Source organism: Doryrhamphus excisus, chromosome 2 (genome assembly GCF_030265055.1).
Source record: "Doryrhamphus excisus isolate RoL2022-K1 chromosome 2, RoL_Dexc_1.0, whole genome shotgun sequence".
NCBI lineage: Eukaryota > Metazoa > Chordata > Actinopteri > Syngnathiformes > Syngnathidae > Doryrhamphus > Doryrhamphus excisus.
Window position 1 is genome coordinate 16,587,652 of NC_080467.1, and position 17,372 is coordinate 16,605,023.

Here is a 17,372-nt window from a genome sequence, read left to right on the forward strand (position 1 = left end):
ATCAAAATCATTGCTTCTCTTTCTGTTATTATTTTTAATATCATTACATTTAGGATGATGTAAGCGTATGTTTAAATTCTGCTACATCAGCATCAAACCCTTGGGACAAACATCACTTCCTTGCAGACTGTATCTATTTTGAAAAACCTAAATGAGAACTTGTACTGCATATGGCAGAAGTCTGGAAGTCATTATGTTATGGAAGACGGTGTGCTAAGACGGTTGTTCAAATTAAACTGCCCATTTTTATTAATACATTCATGTTTGACTGAATATTCTATGTAATTGAGAAATACAAATGAATTCGTCATAGCGAAACCATGGCGAGATGTCTAATCACGGTACCCATCATCCGCTTCTGGCCTTGCAATCTTCCGCTATCACAACCTTTGGCACACTTAAGACTGACCGGCGCCAATCAGCTAAGACCCGTTTTACACATAGAAATATTGTACATGCGTCATCATGCGGTATTAGTTGTACTGTGGGGACAATAAGCGATGGTTCGCTCCGGACAGTCTTTTGATCGGATTCATTTTAAAAAGGGTTGGTCCTTGGTCAATTTGGAGTGGCCAGTTAACCTAGCATGTTTTTGGAATGTGGGAGGAAACCGGAGTACCCGGTTTCCTCCCACCAAGGACCAACCCTTTTTAAAATGAATCTGATCAAAAGACTGTCCGGAGCGAACCATCTACTCCGGTTTCCTCCCACATTCCAAAAACATGCTAGGTTAATTGGCCACTCCAAATTGTCCATAGGTATGAATGTGAGTGTGAATGGTTGTTTGTCTATATGTGCCCTGTGATTGGCTGGCGACCAGTCCAGGGTGTACCCCGCCTCTCGCCCAAAGACAGCTGGGATAGGCTCCAGCATCCCCGCAACCCTCGTGAGGAAAAAGCGGTAGAAAATGAATGAATGAATGAATGACTGACTGGTCCTTGGTCTGTGTATGAGTTCTATTCCTTCAAGCTAACTTTTCTAATGGACGCAACCACACTAGCATGCTAAAAAAAAAAAAAAACGAAGGTAACGCAGCTAGCCTCCATTCACGCTCATTTCGTCGTGTTTAGTTCAAGAGGAGGCGGTTTCATGTTCATTATGATTTTGTGCCTCACTTGAGCGATCCGCCGAGTGAATACTTCCACACATGAACGTTCCTTCGCCTCACGATGACAACATTTCATTCATCTTATGTATCAATTATTATTATTATTATTATTATCAATTATTTTATCACTAAAGTTGGCCGTGGCACGCAGTCATCAAATCATCATAAGTCATTTTCTTATCATTGGAAGACTCTATAGCGGTATATAAAATATATTGCCCAACCCTCGTATGCATAACCCCCCCTCCCCCAACATTTCCAAATTTCCTTTTTGGAACTGGTCCTGATAAGGTACCATATTTTTCCTTGATGATGGTCGCTTGATGATGGATGCATGCCACTTGTTTGTGAGCATTTTACAATGCTTCATTTTAACTTGGCTTTTCTCTTTCACTTTCTTTTTTTTTTTAAAAGGTTTAGTAACCACTGGTGCACATATTTGTATAAACACTGGTATGTCATGTTATGAAATGTAGCTATAAGTTGTTGGAAACATTTGAAAGCAGTTCTCCTATGCATGGTACGTATATAAATATTGCATATAGTTGGCATAGAGAAGAAGGGGTGTGCACCGAGAGTGGGTGTGTTTGTTGAACATTGGATCAGCCTCTTGTGCTGAGGTCTGCATGTCGCTATGAATGGAAGAGCGCTTAAGTGCAAACAGATCTGCAGCTTCCCCTATGCAATCATGTTCTATCATCTCGGATGGTATCTGCTCCTTGGATGCTTGCTGCTGGACTTTGATGGGCGGCATGTGCAGGGTCAAAGGCGGCGCATAGAAAAGGTACAGTAGTAACAATATAGCATTCTGATGGTAGATTTTGACTTTTGACTCTTCACTGAGAGACCGAGAGAGGTACAGTCATAAGCAAGGGTTTTGCAAGGAATGTTCTGTTCATGATAATATTTGAATGGATGTGGAATTCTGTTTCTTACTCATAAGCCAAGCACATTTTTAGCATAATGAATTAAAAGCAAATATTACATGTTCAGTTTTACCATGTTAAGTTTTTATTCTCTGCTATTCAGACATAGGCATTGATTCAGTAAATCAAAAATAGGGTCGAAAATTACAAACAATTAGAGTAGCACCACCAGCACAACACACTAACACATTCAAGTAAATGTGCACACAACAATGTTGTGTAAATGAAATGTGATGCTCATTTTGTTTCTTTTAGGTAATTGTTTTTCATCTTTGGTAATCGGCACAGTTTTTGACTCTACATCTGGTAACTCAATGATAAATCAGATTTGTTTTCAAAGTTTCATGTCAAAATAAATAGTCTATATTATTGAACATGTGCTGCCTTTTTGTTACAACGGGGTAGGGGTTGTTTCTAGATGATATAATCAGAATCGCCTTTATTGTCATTGTAATGCATACAATACATACAATGCATGCTTGTTAAATTGTCTTTTTTTACTCTACTTTTATATACTTTTTTTTTTTAACTTGACTACTGCACTGAAAGGAGAAGCTCTCCAATCTCGTTGTACATCTTGTATAATGACAATAAAGGCCATTCCATTCCATACAATGAAATTTGAGTGCATTTTATAGAAGGTAAAAATAAGAATAAGGAAAAGGATAAAAATAAGACAAGGAATAACAATATAAATATAAAAGTGGCAGGTGCTGTTCAAAATGAGTGTAAATATACGTATGTGCATAATTAATTGAGTTGCGCTTGTGATACAGTTAGGCATACAAATTGAATAATACACAACACTAACACACTAACCACTAACCACTTTTTGTTATGGACTGTTTTCTAATACACTTCTGCCGTGGAGCCTGTCTCTGATGACTGTAAGTAATGTGCAACTAGGATTATATAATACCTGTGTTGCATTTTCGACCAAATAAATGCTCTCTTTCGGCTTTTTCCTTATGGAGTCGCATAGTAAATTCATTTTAATTAACTTGTGAATACAAAAATGAAATTTTGGTGTTAAAATACAAGTGTTTGATATATTTGTACACATCAGGGTGTGACCAGGCGTCATGTCACATAATAAAAGTGTCTTCTTCAATAAGGTTCTGGCATTTATGAAAAAGATAAGGTTTGATTTATGCTTATACTTAAAAAATAACTATTTCAGCTTCTGTAGCTTTAGTTTTTTGTCTTATTGGTGTAAAATTTGCCCCCTGGCTTTGTCTTCTAATGTTGTAAATTTAATGTTATAAGGATTGGCGCAATGACTTATAGTCCAGTGCATGTTTTTTTCCCTTCTTGGGAAACATTTTTTGACTAATATGACATATTCAGGAGCTGACTACATTTAATGGGCTACAAGAGAGTTTAAAGCATATACAAAATAATCCACTGCTGTGCCAATGTCTTACAATATTGGAGTTCTCAGAATCGCAAAACACCCGAATCCATCCATGCATGCGTTACAGATTGTCCTTATTAACTCGTTCAATACCAACTATGTATTTATACAATTTTATACTAAGATCAGTCAAAATCGTCTTAAATGGCTGGTATTGAATGAGTCATGGCGGAGCAGGAGCCTATACCAGCTGACTTTGGGCGAGGAGGCCACAGGACACATTCACATTCACACCTATGGACAATTTAGAGTTTCCAATTAACCAAACATGCATGACATTGGAGGAAGCCCAAATCCCACACAGACGTTCCAATAGAGCAGGGGTCGGGAACCTTTTTGGCTAAGAGAGCCATGAAGGCCAGATATTTTTAAATGTGTATCTGTGAGAGCCATATACATTTTGAATGCAATAAAATGTGTGCATTTTTATGTACGACCAACAGTTTTAGATATAATGGGCTCTAATTATGTAGACCAGGCACACTACCCCACGCCAATGGGGTGTGGCCAGCATACTTTCGTGAGCAGCGCAGTGTCTAATAATAATCAAATACTTGCTGCCATTAATGCAACTTCTGCTGCTGCATAGTTTTGAACCGTATTCAGTACACGTATTTCATTCTTTTGGCCATCTTCACCAGAAGGCTTGGTTCTGCAGCTTTAGCTATTTGACTAAAGGAGGAAAGTTTACATTTACATGTTTTTTTGACATCTCAATGACCGAGGTAGACTACAGCATTACCCAGTAATAATCAAGTTTTGGTGTTTGACCTGGAAAATATCATCAGGAAAGATAGATATGGTTGGCCGTATTGCAGCAGAATATAGATGGACGAATTAAAATGCATAAGAAAGTTGTTGATTTTGAATATTGTTTTTAACAGTCATTTCTGTGATGGTTTACTTTAAAATGTTAGCAAAAATGCATTTTTATTGTGGTAAGAAATGCTTGAGAGCCAGATACAGTCATCAAAAGAGCCCTACCTGGCTCCCGAGCCATAGGTTCCCTACCTCTACAATAGAGATTTGATTATCAATTTGGTGCAGTGAAACCGTGAAGAGTGAGGAGAGATCCATTTAACAGGATTACACAAAGACAAAAACACGGGCCAAGAATTTGGTGTTGATAAGGATCTGGATAAGCATGAGAATACATGTAATTGTTTTAATTCCACTATGACATCATCTACACTCTAGAATCATTATGGTACCATTTGTCTGTTAAACATCCTCAATAAACCAGGAAGCAACCTTGTAACTAAGTAACAGATGGCCAAACAAACTCTATTTATTTGTTGTTCATTTCAACACACGTCTGTGCTTTCTACCGCTTATCCTCACGAGGGTCGCAGGCGTGCTGGAGCCTATCCCAGCGGTACACTCTGGACTGGTCGCCAGCCAATCACAGGGCACATATAGACAAACAACCATTCACACTCACATTCATACCTATGGACAATTTGGGGTCGCCAATTAACCTAGCATGTTTTTGGAATGTGGGAGAAAACCCACGCATGCACGGGGAAAACATGCAAACTCCACACAGAGATGGCCGAGGGTGCAATCGAACTCGGGTCTCCTAGCTGTGAGGCCTGCGCGCTAACCACTCATCCGCCGTGCAGCCCAAGCCCATTTTGTCATTATTATTTACTAATGGCCATGCCGATTCGATCATGTGTTTTTTAATTCCGGGTTTAAGAAAGATGACAGAAAGTCAAAGCCGTTATGATTTTAGAGACTAAAAGTTCTATCAATGGCATTTTGACTGAAAGACTGAAAATAAATGGCTCTATTATCAGATTCTCAACAAAAATTTGGGAGATCTTTCTACATATAACCATCCTTTTATGGCATGTTCCACTCATTGTATTTGCCTAACGATCTCCTTTTTTTTTTTTACAATGCCACAGGACGGCTTTGAAAAGCTAATTATAAAAACAAAGCAGTGATGACCTAATACTTGCACAATAGGGGTGAGTGATACTGCAAATGCTGGTATCCATTTTAAACTAGATTAATCCAGATAATGACACCGATACTTTTTACTTTTTCCACTTTCCCGACCTATAAATGTTATAATGTTGTATTATCGTGTTAAACGATGCCAAAGTATTAGATAATGAGGTTTGCGCATTTGGAAGTGAGCTCTGAAAGAAGTTTGTAGCGTGGCGTTGTACACCCTGGACTGGTCACATGTATAAACTGGCTCATTTGCATATGTTGTGACTGATAATTATAGGTTATCACATGGTTTGTCTTGTATCAGGCCAGGTATCATGCCCCCAAGTGTCAGTATCAGCCCGAGACCGAAGGTCTGATACCAGACAAACCATGTGATGATCTTATTATCACATACTACAGTATTAATTGGCCCTGTACCCTAGAAACCGCCCATGAATGATACGGGAAAAGGCCGAAATGATACTGTGTCAAAGCCCAGGGCAGTGATACTGATAAAATATAGAGTTTAACCATGTCCAGTATCAGCCCCCGTAGCTGTCCACTCAGAGCGCGCTGCTCTGGTATCGTGCCCGTGAAACAACCAATCAGAGAACAGCGCACGAGTGCTTAGTGCCTAGTGCTTCTCCAGTCACCAAAAAACCCAAACTTAATTAATGGAACTTTAATTGTCAGACATTGATAAGATAAGACTGTTGATAAAATATTATTGTTGAAATATTTTTGCAATTGTTGTGTTTACACTGTCTAGATATAATACATGTAATAAACTGAACATTTTCTGGAAACAAAATGGTCTTTTGATTAAATAGTACGTGATAATAAGCTCATGATTAAATAGTATGTGATAATAAGATCATCACATGGTTTGTCTGGTATCGGGCCCAGTATCATGCCCCCGCGTGCTAGTATCAGCCCTTGACCTTCGGTCCTTCGACCTTTGGAAGCACTAGGAATATTTATAGTTACAGTGACATTTCCTGTCACATGCGCGGAGATAAAACGTTCCATTTCTGATATTCTGTTTGCTATTTTCCCTATTTGTCTTTCGCTGGGAGTGTCAACCGCTGACATGTTGACAGAGCACAGACGGCAGCAAAACGAACGCTGTGTGTTCACGCTTGTGCGCTGTTCTCTGATTGGTTGTTTCACGGGCACGATACCAGAGCAGCGCGCTCTGAGTGGACAGCTACGGGGGCTGATACTGGACATGGTTAAACTCTATATTTTATCAGTATCACTGCCCTGGGCTTTGACACAGTATCATTTCGGCCTTTTCCCGTATCATTCATGGGCGGTTTCTAGGGTACAGGGCCAATTAATACTGTAGTATGTGATAATAGGTCGTATTCAACCAAGAGGCAACATTATTTATTCATTCATTAAATCTCAGTGATTTTCGAAATTCAATACGAATGCGATTTTAACTGATATTTCATATTACACGGAATATTGTGTTCTATAGGTGTATAAATAAAGAATCAACTGTACCAAAAGAAAGATTAAACTCTCGTCTTTCATTCGAATAAAAAAAGTCTACCTTTGTCCGTTCTTTAGTAATCAGCAGTAGAACATAGGTAAGTTTCAGGAAAATATCAGTTCCCAGCAAAAAAAAGAAAAAAGCTCCTTGTGAAATGCCATTCATTGGACATTCATTCATTCAATGTGTTTTCTTTATTTACTTTATTATGACTGTTTACCGGGCGGCACGGTGGTGTAGTGGTTAGCGCGCAGACCTCACAGCTAGGGTAGCAGGGTTCAATTCCACTCTCGGGCATCTCTGTGTGGAGTTTGCATGTTTGCATTTTCTCCCCGTGAATGCGTGGGTTTTCTCATATCGTGCCCGTGAAACAACCAATCAGAGAACAGCGCACAAGTGCTTAGTGCCTCGTGCTTCTCCAGTCACCAAAAAAACCAAACTTGATTAATGGAACTTTAATTGTCAGACATTGATAAGATAAGACTGTTGATAAAATATTATTGTTGAAATATTTTTGCAATTATTGTGTTTACACTGTTTAGATATAATACATGTAATAAACTGAACATTTTCTGGAAACAAAATGGTCTTTTGATTAAATAGTACGTGATAATAAGCTCATGGTTAAATAGTATGTGATAATAAGATCATCACATGGTTTGTCTGGTATCAGGCCCAGTATCATGCCCCCGCGTGCTAGTATCAGCCCTTGACCTTCGGTCCTTCAACCTTTGGAAGCACTAGGAATATTTATAGCTACAGTGACATTTCCTGTCACATGCGCGGAGATAAAACGTTCCATTTCTGATATTCTGTTTGCTATTTTTTTTTTTTCATGTCAGGGTTTTCTCCGGGTACTCCGGTTTTCCTCCTACATTCCAAAAACATGCTAGGTTAATTGGCGACTCCAAATTGTCCATAGGTATGAATGTGAGTGGGAATGGTTGTTTGTCTATATGTGCCCTGTGATTGGCTGGCCACCAGTCCAGGGTGTACTCCGCCTCTCGCCCGAAGACAGCTGGGATAGGCTCCAGCACCCCCGCGACCCTCGTGCGGAAAAGCGGTAGAAAATGAATGAATGAATGAATGACTGTTTACATTGAAATAAAAAAAAATTAGAAGCGCAAAGTTATGAAGGAGGACTGTATACAAATATAGCAACAATGTAACACTACTTTCATATCAATACAATACTGATGTTACGCTTGGTATCTGTATTATCCATATATGCGCCGTCCTCCCCATGGTGCCATGTGTATCAGTAGCCATACATAGTAGTCGTAGTTTTCAGATGATATAATTGAAATGTGTCGGGATGTCGGTCGACAGTTTTGAGGTGTAGCGTCAGCATCAGTATCCACAAGCTTAGTCATGTGTGGAGGTTGCAGTAATGTGATATTTGTGGCTGAGCCTGCATAGGCCATTGGCCTTTAGGTGGAAGCCGGCTATTTATACAAATATTCCAACGTCTTTTGAGGTCCCCCACCTCTCAGCCGCGCATGCCTCACAATCTGAAATTCCCAGACCACCACTGGGGATTTGGGTTCACACTTTGATCCCCGACCAACAGTGGGATTTGTTACATGGGTGGTCTTGCTGGGAGTAAAATAATAAGAAAAAAAGTACAGCAGTGTTAATGCTAAGCTCGGCGGAGTCACAACAAAAAGTCAGACACAAAACCTTTGTGCCTGTAGAAATGGTTAACCGACCACTCAACCTTTTCGGGTGACAGGAAGCTTTCGAAAGATTAAAAGATTATCTTCATTCACATTCCTCACTTTATTTGAAATACATTTTCATCAGACTATCCCATACTCGCAAGCACGTATTTCCTAAACCACACCACATTTGCTGTCACTCATCTTTCCAGGTCGGCCAACTGCTGCTTGCAAGACCCAGCCAGTCGAAGAGTGTTTGCATACCTGTGTCTTAGCTAGATTTACGGACCTTGCCGTTTCATTAGGCCGTTGTAAAAGCAAGTTTTCATTGTCTGTGTGCTTGTGCAAGCGTGTGTGTCGATGATCTCCCCTACAGCCCTTTTGTCAGATCGTGGGGCCTCCAATGAGTTCTCATAAGGCTCGTAACAGTCGATACGTCAGGTGTTCTAGACAGACTGATCGGGGGACGCAGTAATAACCATTAATGTAGTCCAGGTGTAGCCTACTAGCATGTGCCCTCAGAATTTCCCTGGTGAGATTTGAGCAGACGTTGTGTAATGATCATAATTTCCTCAGAAATGTTCTACATTTCACGGTGGTCGAGTGGTTAGCGCGCAGACCTCACAGCTAGGAGACCAGGGTTCAATTCCACCCTCGGTCATCTCTGTGTGGAGTTTGCATGTTCTCCCCGTGCATGCGTGGGTTTTCTCCGGGTACTCCGGTTTCCTCCCACATTCCAAAAACATGCTAGGTTAATTGGCCACTCCAAATTGTCCATAGGTATGAATGTGAGTGTGAATGGTTGTTTGTCTATATGTGCCATATGATTGGCTGGCCACCAGTCCAGGGTGTACCCCGCCTCTCGCCCGAAGACAGCTGGGATAGGCTCCAGCACCCCCGCGACCCTTGTGAGGAAAAAGCGGTAGAAAATGAATGAATGAATGAATGTTCTACATTTATGCTATGTATCATCACAAACAAGTCATGTCTTCAAGAAGGTCACAAAAGAGCTGGATTTAATTTTCTGCAATGGAACGCATTTTTGTCGACATCGAAGTTGACTAACTCATCAAGTCCTGTTTTGTATTTGGTTAAAATACAGACCAAATGTCTGTATTTCAGACCAATGTTGCCTCATTCGACATTAATTCCAGTGAAAAATCAGTCGGTTTGTGTTTTTACTGTATCAACGTAAACTATGTTGTTATGTTGTCAACTCTATAAAACAGGGGTCTTCAATTTACATTTGTCCAAGAGCCAGATTTCTTTTTTTGTCAGAAGACCCTGTAAAGGCCAGATGGAGTCCAAATTTTTTAAAAAATCCAGACCTTCCCAATCCATCAGTAATCAGAGAGTTTGAATTGGGTTGTGATGTTAAAGTAACACCATTCGCTTCCACTTACATTTTTTGGTATTTTTTTGTAGTGTGCAGTGTCTATTTTTTCGTTGTTGACGTCACCATATTTATATCAGCACAAGCCAACTTCTACTTTTGCTTCATTTTGATTGCCTTCTGCAGAGCAGAGGAAATCTACTCCACGAACAAGCCTTCCTGAATCATGGGTCTCAAACTACTGGCCCACAGGCCATTTGCTGCATGCAGCCATCTGGGACATATTTTGTGGCCCCCTACTTAACATCAAAGATTAAAGTATTTGGGTCCCACAAAGCATGCGACTTGTGCTAACACACAAATAATACCACAAAATGCTATGCTACAGGTAAGTAAACAAACATATAGTGCAACAAGTACAAAACTATGTTAACACTAAACATATCACTTCAGTGACTGGTGACAAAACATTACCGCAAAGCATGCTGGGAGCCGGCATCACTGCCAATACTTTACGCTGCTAGTGCTGTATAACAACTGAACAAACTATGAACATTTAAACTTATCTTAGCCTTTATCCTGTCTTGTCAACAGCAAGTCCTTGTGCGTAATGTATGTATGTGTAATATATCATTTCAGTGTTTTTGTGGAACTAATCATATTAGGGGCCTGCAGCAGCTTTGTCCATTCTAAGGTTACCCAAAACTGAAAAATAATGTGTATTTTAGAATTAGAATTCCAGGGAGCACCAAATGAATCAACAACAGTGTGTTGGGATCACACTGTGGTACTCTACCCTCATGAACAGCATTGTACTGGAGAAAGTACTTGGTGGGAATTAACAATCAGACACAACACTTAAAAATGTACATAGCTTTTTCCTCCAGAGAAGTAAGTGTTTTAAAACGTTTGACTCTTGATGCTAAGGTCGGTTCAATGCACGCTGGGGCACCGTCATGCTGGAAACCGTTCTTACAAAGCATCGACTTGTTCAAAAAGTCCAAAATTCCTTGTTGATGAATGACTAGATTAAGAGTTTTTTCCTCCATATTAGTAGTTAATATAGTGTATTTCCAGTGTCAGTGCTGAAAACCTATATGGATGCCTGACAGACACAGGAGATAAGCGATTGGGAACTTGGACCAGAGATCCAGTTTCACTTTTAAAACCAGTGTAGGCTGCCTGGCTGTGGATCAGGATAAGGAAGCATAAAAGGGTCTTTGTGTTCACTTGGGGCTCCTTGCTCTCTTGCCCACCTCAGCTCCTTCCGTCACCTTCACAATGACCTCTGGTCTTAAAAGTACATGAAAAGTACCATATATATATATACACGTATATAAATCATACCATATAAAATGCCATTTAAGCTTTGGGCTTACCTAAATTAGACTTCAATTCTGTTTTGAGGTTTTTTCTTTGTTTGTTGTAGGAGAGTGTTGAGTTATTTTATGGTCATTTTAGACACGGACAAAGAAGTTCCTATAAAAACACGGGCAAATACATAAACCATGCTAGTTTTTTCGCCCTGGCTCACTGCAGCAGCTGTTGTTTCATCACTTTCATATCTATCCACCTGCCACACACACACACACACACTCTGAATGTTCCGTCATTCAGGCAGTATGCAATGGGTCAGCAGTAATGACTTATAAGATCAGATATGGTCTTATGAGCTACAGTATGTTCTCCATATGTTCTGCTGTTTTTGCAATGTGTCTCTTGTGGCTTTCTCTTCCGCACCATTACGCTCATAGCAAAAAAAAAAAAAAAAAAAGAGTACACTACGAAGCGTTCCATAGTATATTTGTGCTCCTATAAATTGATTCATTCATTCATTCATTTTCTACCGCTTTTTCCTCACGAGGGTCACGGGGGTGCTGGAGCCTATCCCAGCTGTCTTCGGGTGAGAGGCGGGGTACACCCTGGACTGGTCACCAGCCAATCACAGGACACATATAGACAAACCACCATTCACACTCACATTCATACCTATGGACAATTTGGAGTGGCCAATTAACCTAGCATGTTTTCGGCATGTGGGAGGAAACCAGAATACCCAGAAAAAACCCACACATGCACGGGGAGAACATGCAAACTCCACACAGATATGGCCTAGGGTGGAATTGAACCCTGGTCTCCTAGCTGTGAGGTCTGCACGCTAACCACTAGACCGCCGTGCCGCCCCCTATAAATTGAATAAACGTAATTTTGAGAATGAGTTAAAGCGTGCAGCAGTGGAATAATACATTAACTGCTCTGGTCTATGCTCAGATTATTGCTGTTTCATGGTTGTGTATGAGCTATTTTTAATTTTAGAAAATGCATATTTAAGCACAGTTTATGTATTCCTGGCATAATTTAAATATTTTTAAGCAAAAAACAGGCTGAATGAACAAACATTCAAAACACAAAGATGTTAAATGTAGTAGTCTGTACTTGTCACATGGTGTCAGTAATGTTACAATAGACAGGTTTATGCTCCAGACAAAAAACAACAAAGAACTCTTCCACTGCTATGACTCAGTCTACCTTATGTCTTAGTCATGTCTAATATGTTTTATTTGCAGTTATGTCAACTATAATAGGTCATGTAAGTGTAAAGGCGACTGTAGGGGTGTTATTTCATGTTTAGAGAGCTCTAATAATGTTAAAAAAACCTATGTAGAATGTCATGAACAGGTTTTCTTTGCCTTTTCATCCCATTGTTTGTCATTTTGTCACATGAAAACAAAGACAAAGGGCTATATTTCTGTGGCGCAGCTTGGTGCACCCCATGCAGTGGTAGTTTCGTTCAGTGCATCACTAAGATGGACGTGGCGGTGCACCTGGGGTAATTGTCCACATTGACACAGTGAAAACTTTGTGACAAAACTGAAGCGCTGAAGGTGCGCTTAAAGCTCGCCAGTCTCGACCTGGTCTTTTCTTGGCACAGGCAAAGCAGTCGGTGCTTTAAGGATTTACCTGTTTCACCGTATTATCATATCTCTGTCACCCCCCAAACAATGGATTATCATAAAACATTCATTCATTTTCTACCGCTTATCCTCACAAGGGGGTGCTGAAGCCTATCCCAGCTGTCTTCAGGCGAGAGGCGGGGTACACCCTGAACTGGTTGCCAGCCAATCACAGGGCACATATAGACAAACAACCATTCACACTCACATTCATACCTATGGACAATTTGGAGTCACCAATTAACCTAGCATGTTTTTGGAATGTGGGAGGAAACCGGAGTACCCGGAGAAAACCCACGCATGCACGGGGAGAACATGCAAACTCCACACAGAGATGGCCGAGGGTGGAATTGAACCCTGATCTCCTAGCTGTGAGGTCTGCGCGCTAACCACTAACCGTGCCGCCCTCAACAGTTTATGATCGGCATAAAAAAAAAAGACAAGACATGGACCAACCTCGTTACCGATGGATCCTGGTGGTCCCTGTAATCCTTTTAGGCCCCCAAGTCCTCTCTCTCCCAGCGGCCCTGGAAGACCAGGTTTTCCGCAAGGTCCTGGGTCTCCCTGTCATAAAGGGCACATATAGACAAACCACCATTCACACTCAAATTCATAACGATGGACAATTTGGAGTCACCAATTAACCTAGCATGTTTTTGGAATGTGGGAGGAAACCGGAGTACCCGGAGAAAACCCATGCATGCACGGGGAGAACATGCAAACTCCACACAGAGATGGCCGAGAGTGGAATTGAACTCGGGTCTCCTAGCTGTGAGGTCTGCGCGCTAACCATTCGAGCAGCTTAACATAAAACACGTTTTGCTAAAACATTTTTAGCAGTCCAGGAATAATACCAGTACTTGCCACCCTCTGAAGTGGTTAACGTTTGCTCCTGAAATCTTTTGATTTTCTGTACTTAATTAATTAATCAATTAATTAATCTAGGTGTGTTTGTTTCTGAGTGCTTGTTGTTTGTTTGGGTTGCTGAGCTTTTAGGTGACATTGTTGTGTAAATGCATCACATGGGTATAGTGATGATATTGTTACAGTAACATAGCCAGAGCTTTGGTGTTCTTGGTTCCAGGGATGGGGGACGGGGGCTGCAACCGTTACGTTGTTTACATTTGAGAGAGACTGAGAGATGTTGTGCTCCAATATCCATACAATCCTTAGTGAAGTCTCATTTGCACGTTGCTGTGCTATAAATTCATGGGCTATGACTCTTGTAGATTTTTCCTACTGGCTTTGACACTGGATTCTGGAAGAATGACCATCCTTTGAATGTCCTTTCACTTTCAAATCTTCGCTTTTCTCGATTAACTTTACATACTTTAGAACAAGCCATGGTTCTATTGGAAGATTAATGCTAAAGAAAATAGATGGATGGATGGTTCCTGGCGGTAAACAACCATTTCATTTTCAGAGATCAACCCAGCCTGTCTCCTGATGTTCTCAGAATGCAAGTAAAAAAAAAAACTGGATGTGTTTTTAGTTCAGTGTTATTAAATATGACAGCTTTTTTCATGTTCACTTCCTGCAGATGTTGCTCTGCAGCAGTTAGTGTTTGGCATTTGAGCTTGGATATGTGTCTAGACTTGTGGACTCTTTCATCTTGTCTGTGTCTGTGTGTGTGTGTGTACAGCCATGAAGTTTTGTCAAGTCCATTTATTGTTAGGTTATTTTAAACCTTATTTTAAGTCAAACGAACAGCAAAATGACATGTGACTGTAAATGTGCATTACAGTACATTATGTTTACTCTATTACCATTATACAGTAGAACCTTGGTAATCCTTTAATCCTTTCCAGAAGGTCCAACTTTAACTGAAACATACTCAAATTTTCCCATAATTTTTTCCTTTGAATTCAAAAGTGTCTCTCACCATTCTGGCTTATTTTGCAGCTGTGATCAAAAGAAAAGAAGAGATTCATGGCCTACCTGTGCTAGTCAGCAAATGACTACACTCAACTGCTATTGATGTACGGACATGCGATGTAGCTGACTTCTGTTACCGGCTTCCATTTTGTTAGCATGCTAACCAGCTGCTAACAGGGATGTTCTGTCAGAAAAATCTGTTCACAAACACAGTTGGACTCATGCAGTGTCTTAATAACTCAACAAGATGTGCCAACATTTTGGCATAAAGGTTCAACGTACCCCAAATAATGCTAACCGGGGTGTGTGTTAACCAAGGTCTTTTCTAATCATATCATATTACAATTCATAGTTATAATTTGTTTCATTTCATAGTAGTTATCAGAGATCCCCACACATTCGCAAGTCAACATTCACAGTCTTGCAAACACAAACATTTTTGGTCAAAATTTTCTCTCTGAAAATAGGTGGGGTTTTATTCCCATATCATTAGTATAGGCTGAATATCCAGCATACATCAGGGGTGTACAAAGTGCAGTCATCTTACCTTCTCATTCACCAGTGGTGAGGACAAAAAATTTTATACTTTAAATGCATTTCAATAAGTGTGTGAGGCAGATTTCGGACTTGAACCTGTATTATGAGAAGCTGAATTGACAACAGTCACTATTATGGCAAATGTTTAGCCAAAATCAGTGGGGATCATCAAACTAGCAAAACGGTTTGGAAATAGGATGGGGCAAGTTGTGTGTCAAAAATAGACATTTTTTATGGGCCAGACTTTCAGTGCAATCGCTTGTGATTCACGTTCCATGATTATGTTTTCCAACTGTTCTTTGCACTGATGTACTCCAGTGTGTTCTCATTAGATTGACAAATGTATTTATTTTATCATCAGGAGCAGAATGTCGTCATTTATTGCGATGAATTGGTTCTACAGTGTGAATTTCCAATTAATTGTTTTAGATATGGCGGAGAAAACCGTTTTACCATCTTCTAAATACAGATTTTAATATTATTAGAGCCCTCTAGACATGATATAGCATCCACATAGTGACCTTTATATTTTTATTGCTCAGTATAGTAGATACAATCAAGGAAAATACGTCTCATCAGCGATGTGTTTTTGTCTCATTTCTTAGCAAAATGTGCTACGGCGTCGAGGAGCCACTCGAGGAGATGGGACTCTGCCTTCACGAACCAATGGTAAAGGTTCAGTGGATATCTTTGTTGTGGATGAAGACACTGAATTATTGGACCTGATCTCGCCCATGGGTGGACAAGTCAACCCTTCATGGAAGCCTTTTCGAAACGAACAGAAGGAGAAGCCTGATGTGCCGTCAAAGCATTTGGACGACAACATGACTACAGATAAAAAGGTTGACCCCGGTGGGAGGACTTCCCCAACTTTCCCAGGCAAACCCTCGGATAACATTATTCATCTTGACGATGGAAATGACCCCAAAAAACCTTTTCCACCTAAATTCTCCCTGATACCCTTTAACTCTACCAAACAAAGGGAGGACGCTGATGAATGGGTCTCAACTACGCCTCATTCTATCTACCAAAGTCCAGTAGATGAACAAGTTAGATGGATAACCAAAGAAAACACCTCGTACATCCATCATCCTGCTAAGCACAAAGGGGAACTACCAAGTAAGAGCCAGTCTGGAACTATTCCCATCAGGTCTAAAGATGGAGATCTGGTTCTGGGCTCAGATGGTAAACTGTATCATCTCAAATCTGGACCACCAGGCAGAATGGGTCCTCCTGGGCAGGAAGTAAGTGCTTCTCCATTTATAATAGAACTGCAATGTTTGTGTTATATAGCAAATGTATGTCCATTCATTCATTTTGTACCGCTTATCGTCACAAGGGTAGAGGCGGGGGAACACCCTGGACTGGTGGCCAGCCAATCACAGGGCACATATAGACAAACAACCATTCACACTCACATTCATACCTATGGACAATTTGGAGTCGCCAATTAACCTAGCATGTTTTTGGAATGTGGGAGGAAACCGGAGTACCCGGAGAAAACCCACGCATGCACGGGGAGAACATGCAAACTCCACACAGAGATGGCCGAGGGTGGAATTGAACACAAGTCTCCTGGCTGTGAGGCATGCGCGCTAAACACACGTCCGCCGTGCAGCCTGCAAAAATATTCCATTGGTAAATAAGGAATCCTACTTCCTGGAAATTCACTTATCACGATCGGGTCTGGAACCAAATAACCGTAATAAACAAGGTGATATTGTGTGTAGTTGAGTCAGCAAAACGGGGAAAACATGCAAACTCCACACAGAGATGGCCGAGGGTGGGATTGAACTCGGGTCTCCTAGCTGTGAGACCTGCTTGTTAAAAATGTCCTGATGAATAAAAGCTAATTCATACATATCAGCTTACACTGAGTTGGATCATTTGTCGGAATGCCGCCCATAATACAATGTTGCATTTATTATACACCACAACCTTCTACAGTCAGTGTAATGTTATTACTGTTGTTAAAGTTAATATCATTAATGTAAGTTTGACATTATTCTTGCTCATCGGACAATAAAAGAGAGTAGACCCACCTTTATCCGTAAAAGGGGTGGAGGTGTGGACGTGCTTGTCGCTGCCGTCTTTCCATAGAAAGGAAATGCCGACTTTTTGGAAAGAT

The 17,372-nt window shown here is 40.6% G+C and overlaps 1 protein-coding gene across 1 annotated transcript in view; it reads left to right on the forward strand.

Annotated features, from left to right (window-relative positions):
- The window catches only part of si:ch211-196i2.1 (collagen alpha-1(I) chain), a 120,948-nt gene that overhangs the window by 51,204 nt on the left and 52,372 nt on the right, over positions 1–17,372 (forward strand). Inside the window, exon 6 of the mRNA XM_058051856.1 lies at positions 15,850–16,488. Within this exon, the coding sequence (XP_057907839.1) occupies positions 15,850–16,488 (639 nt within the window). The remainder of the gene's footprint in view (positions 1–15,849; positions 16,489–17,372) is intronic.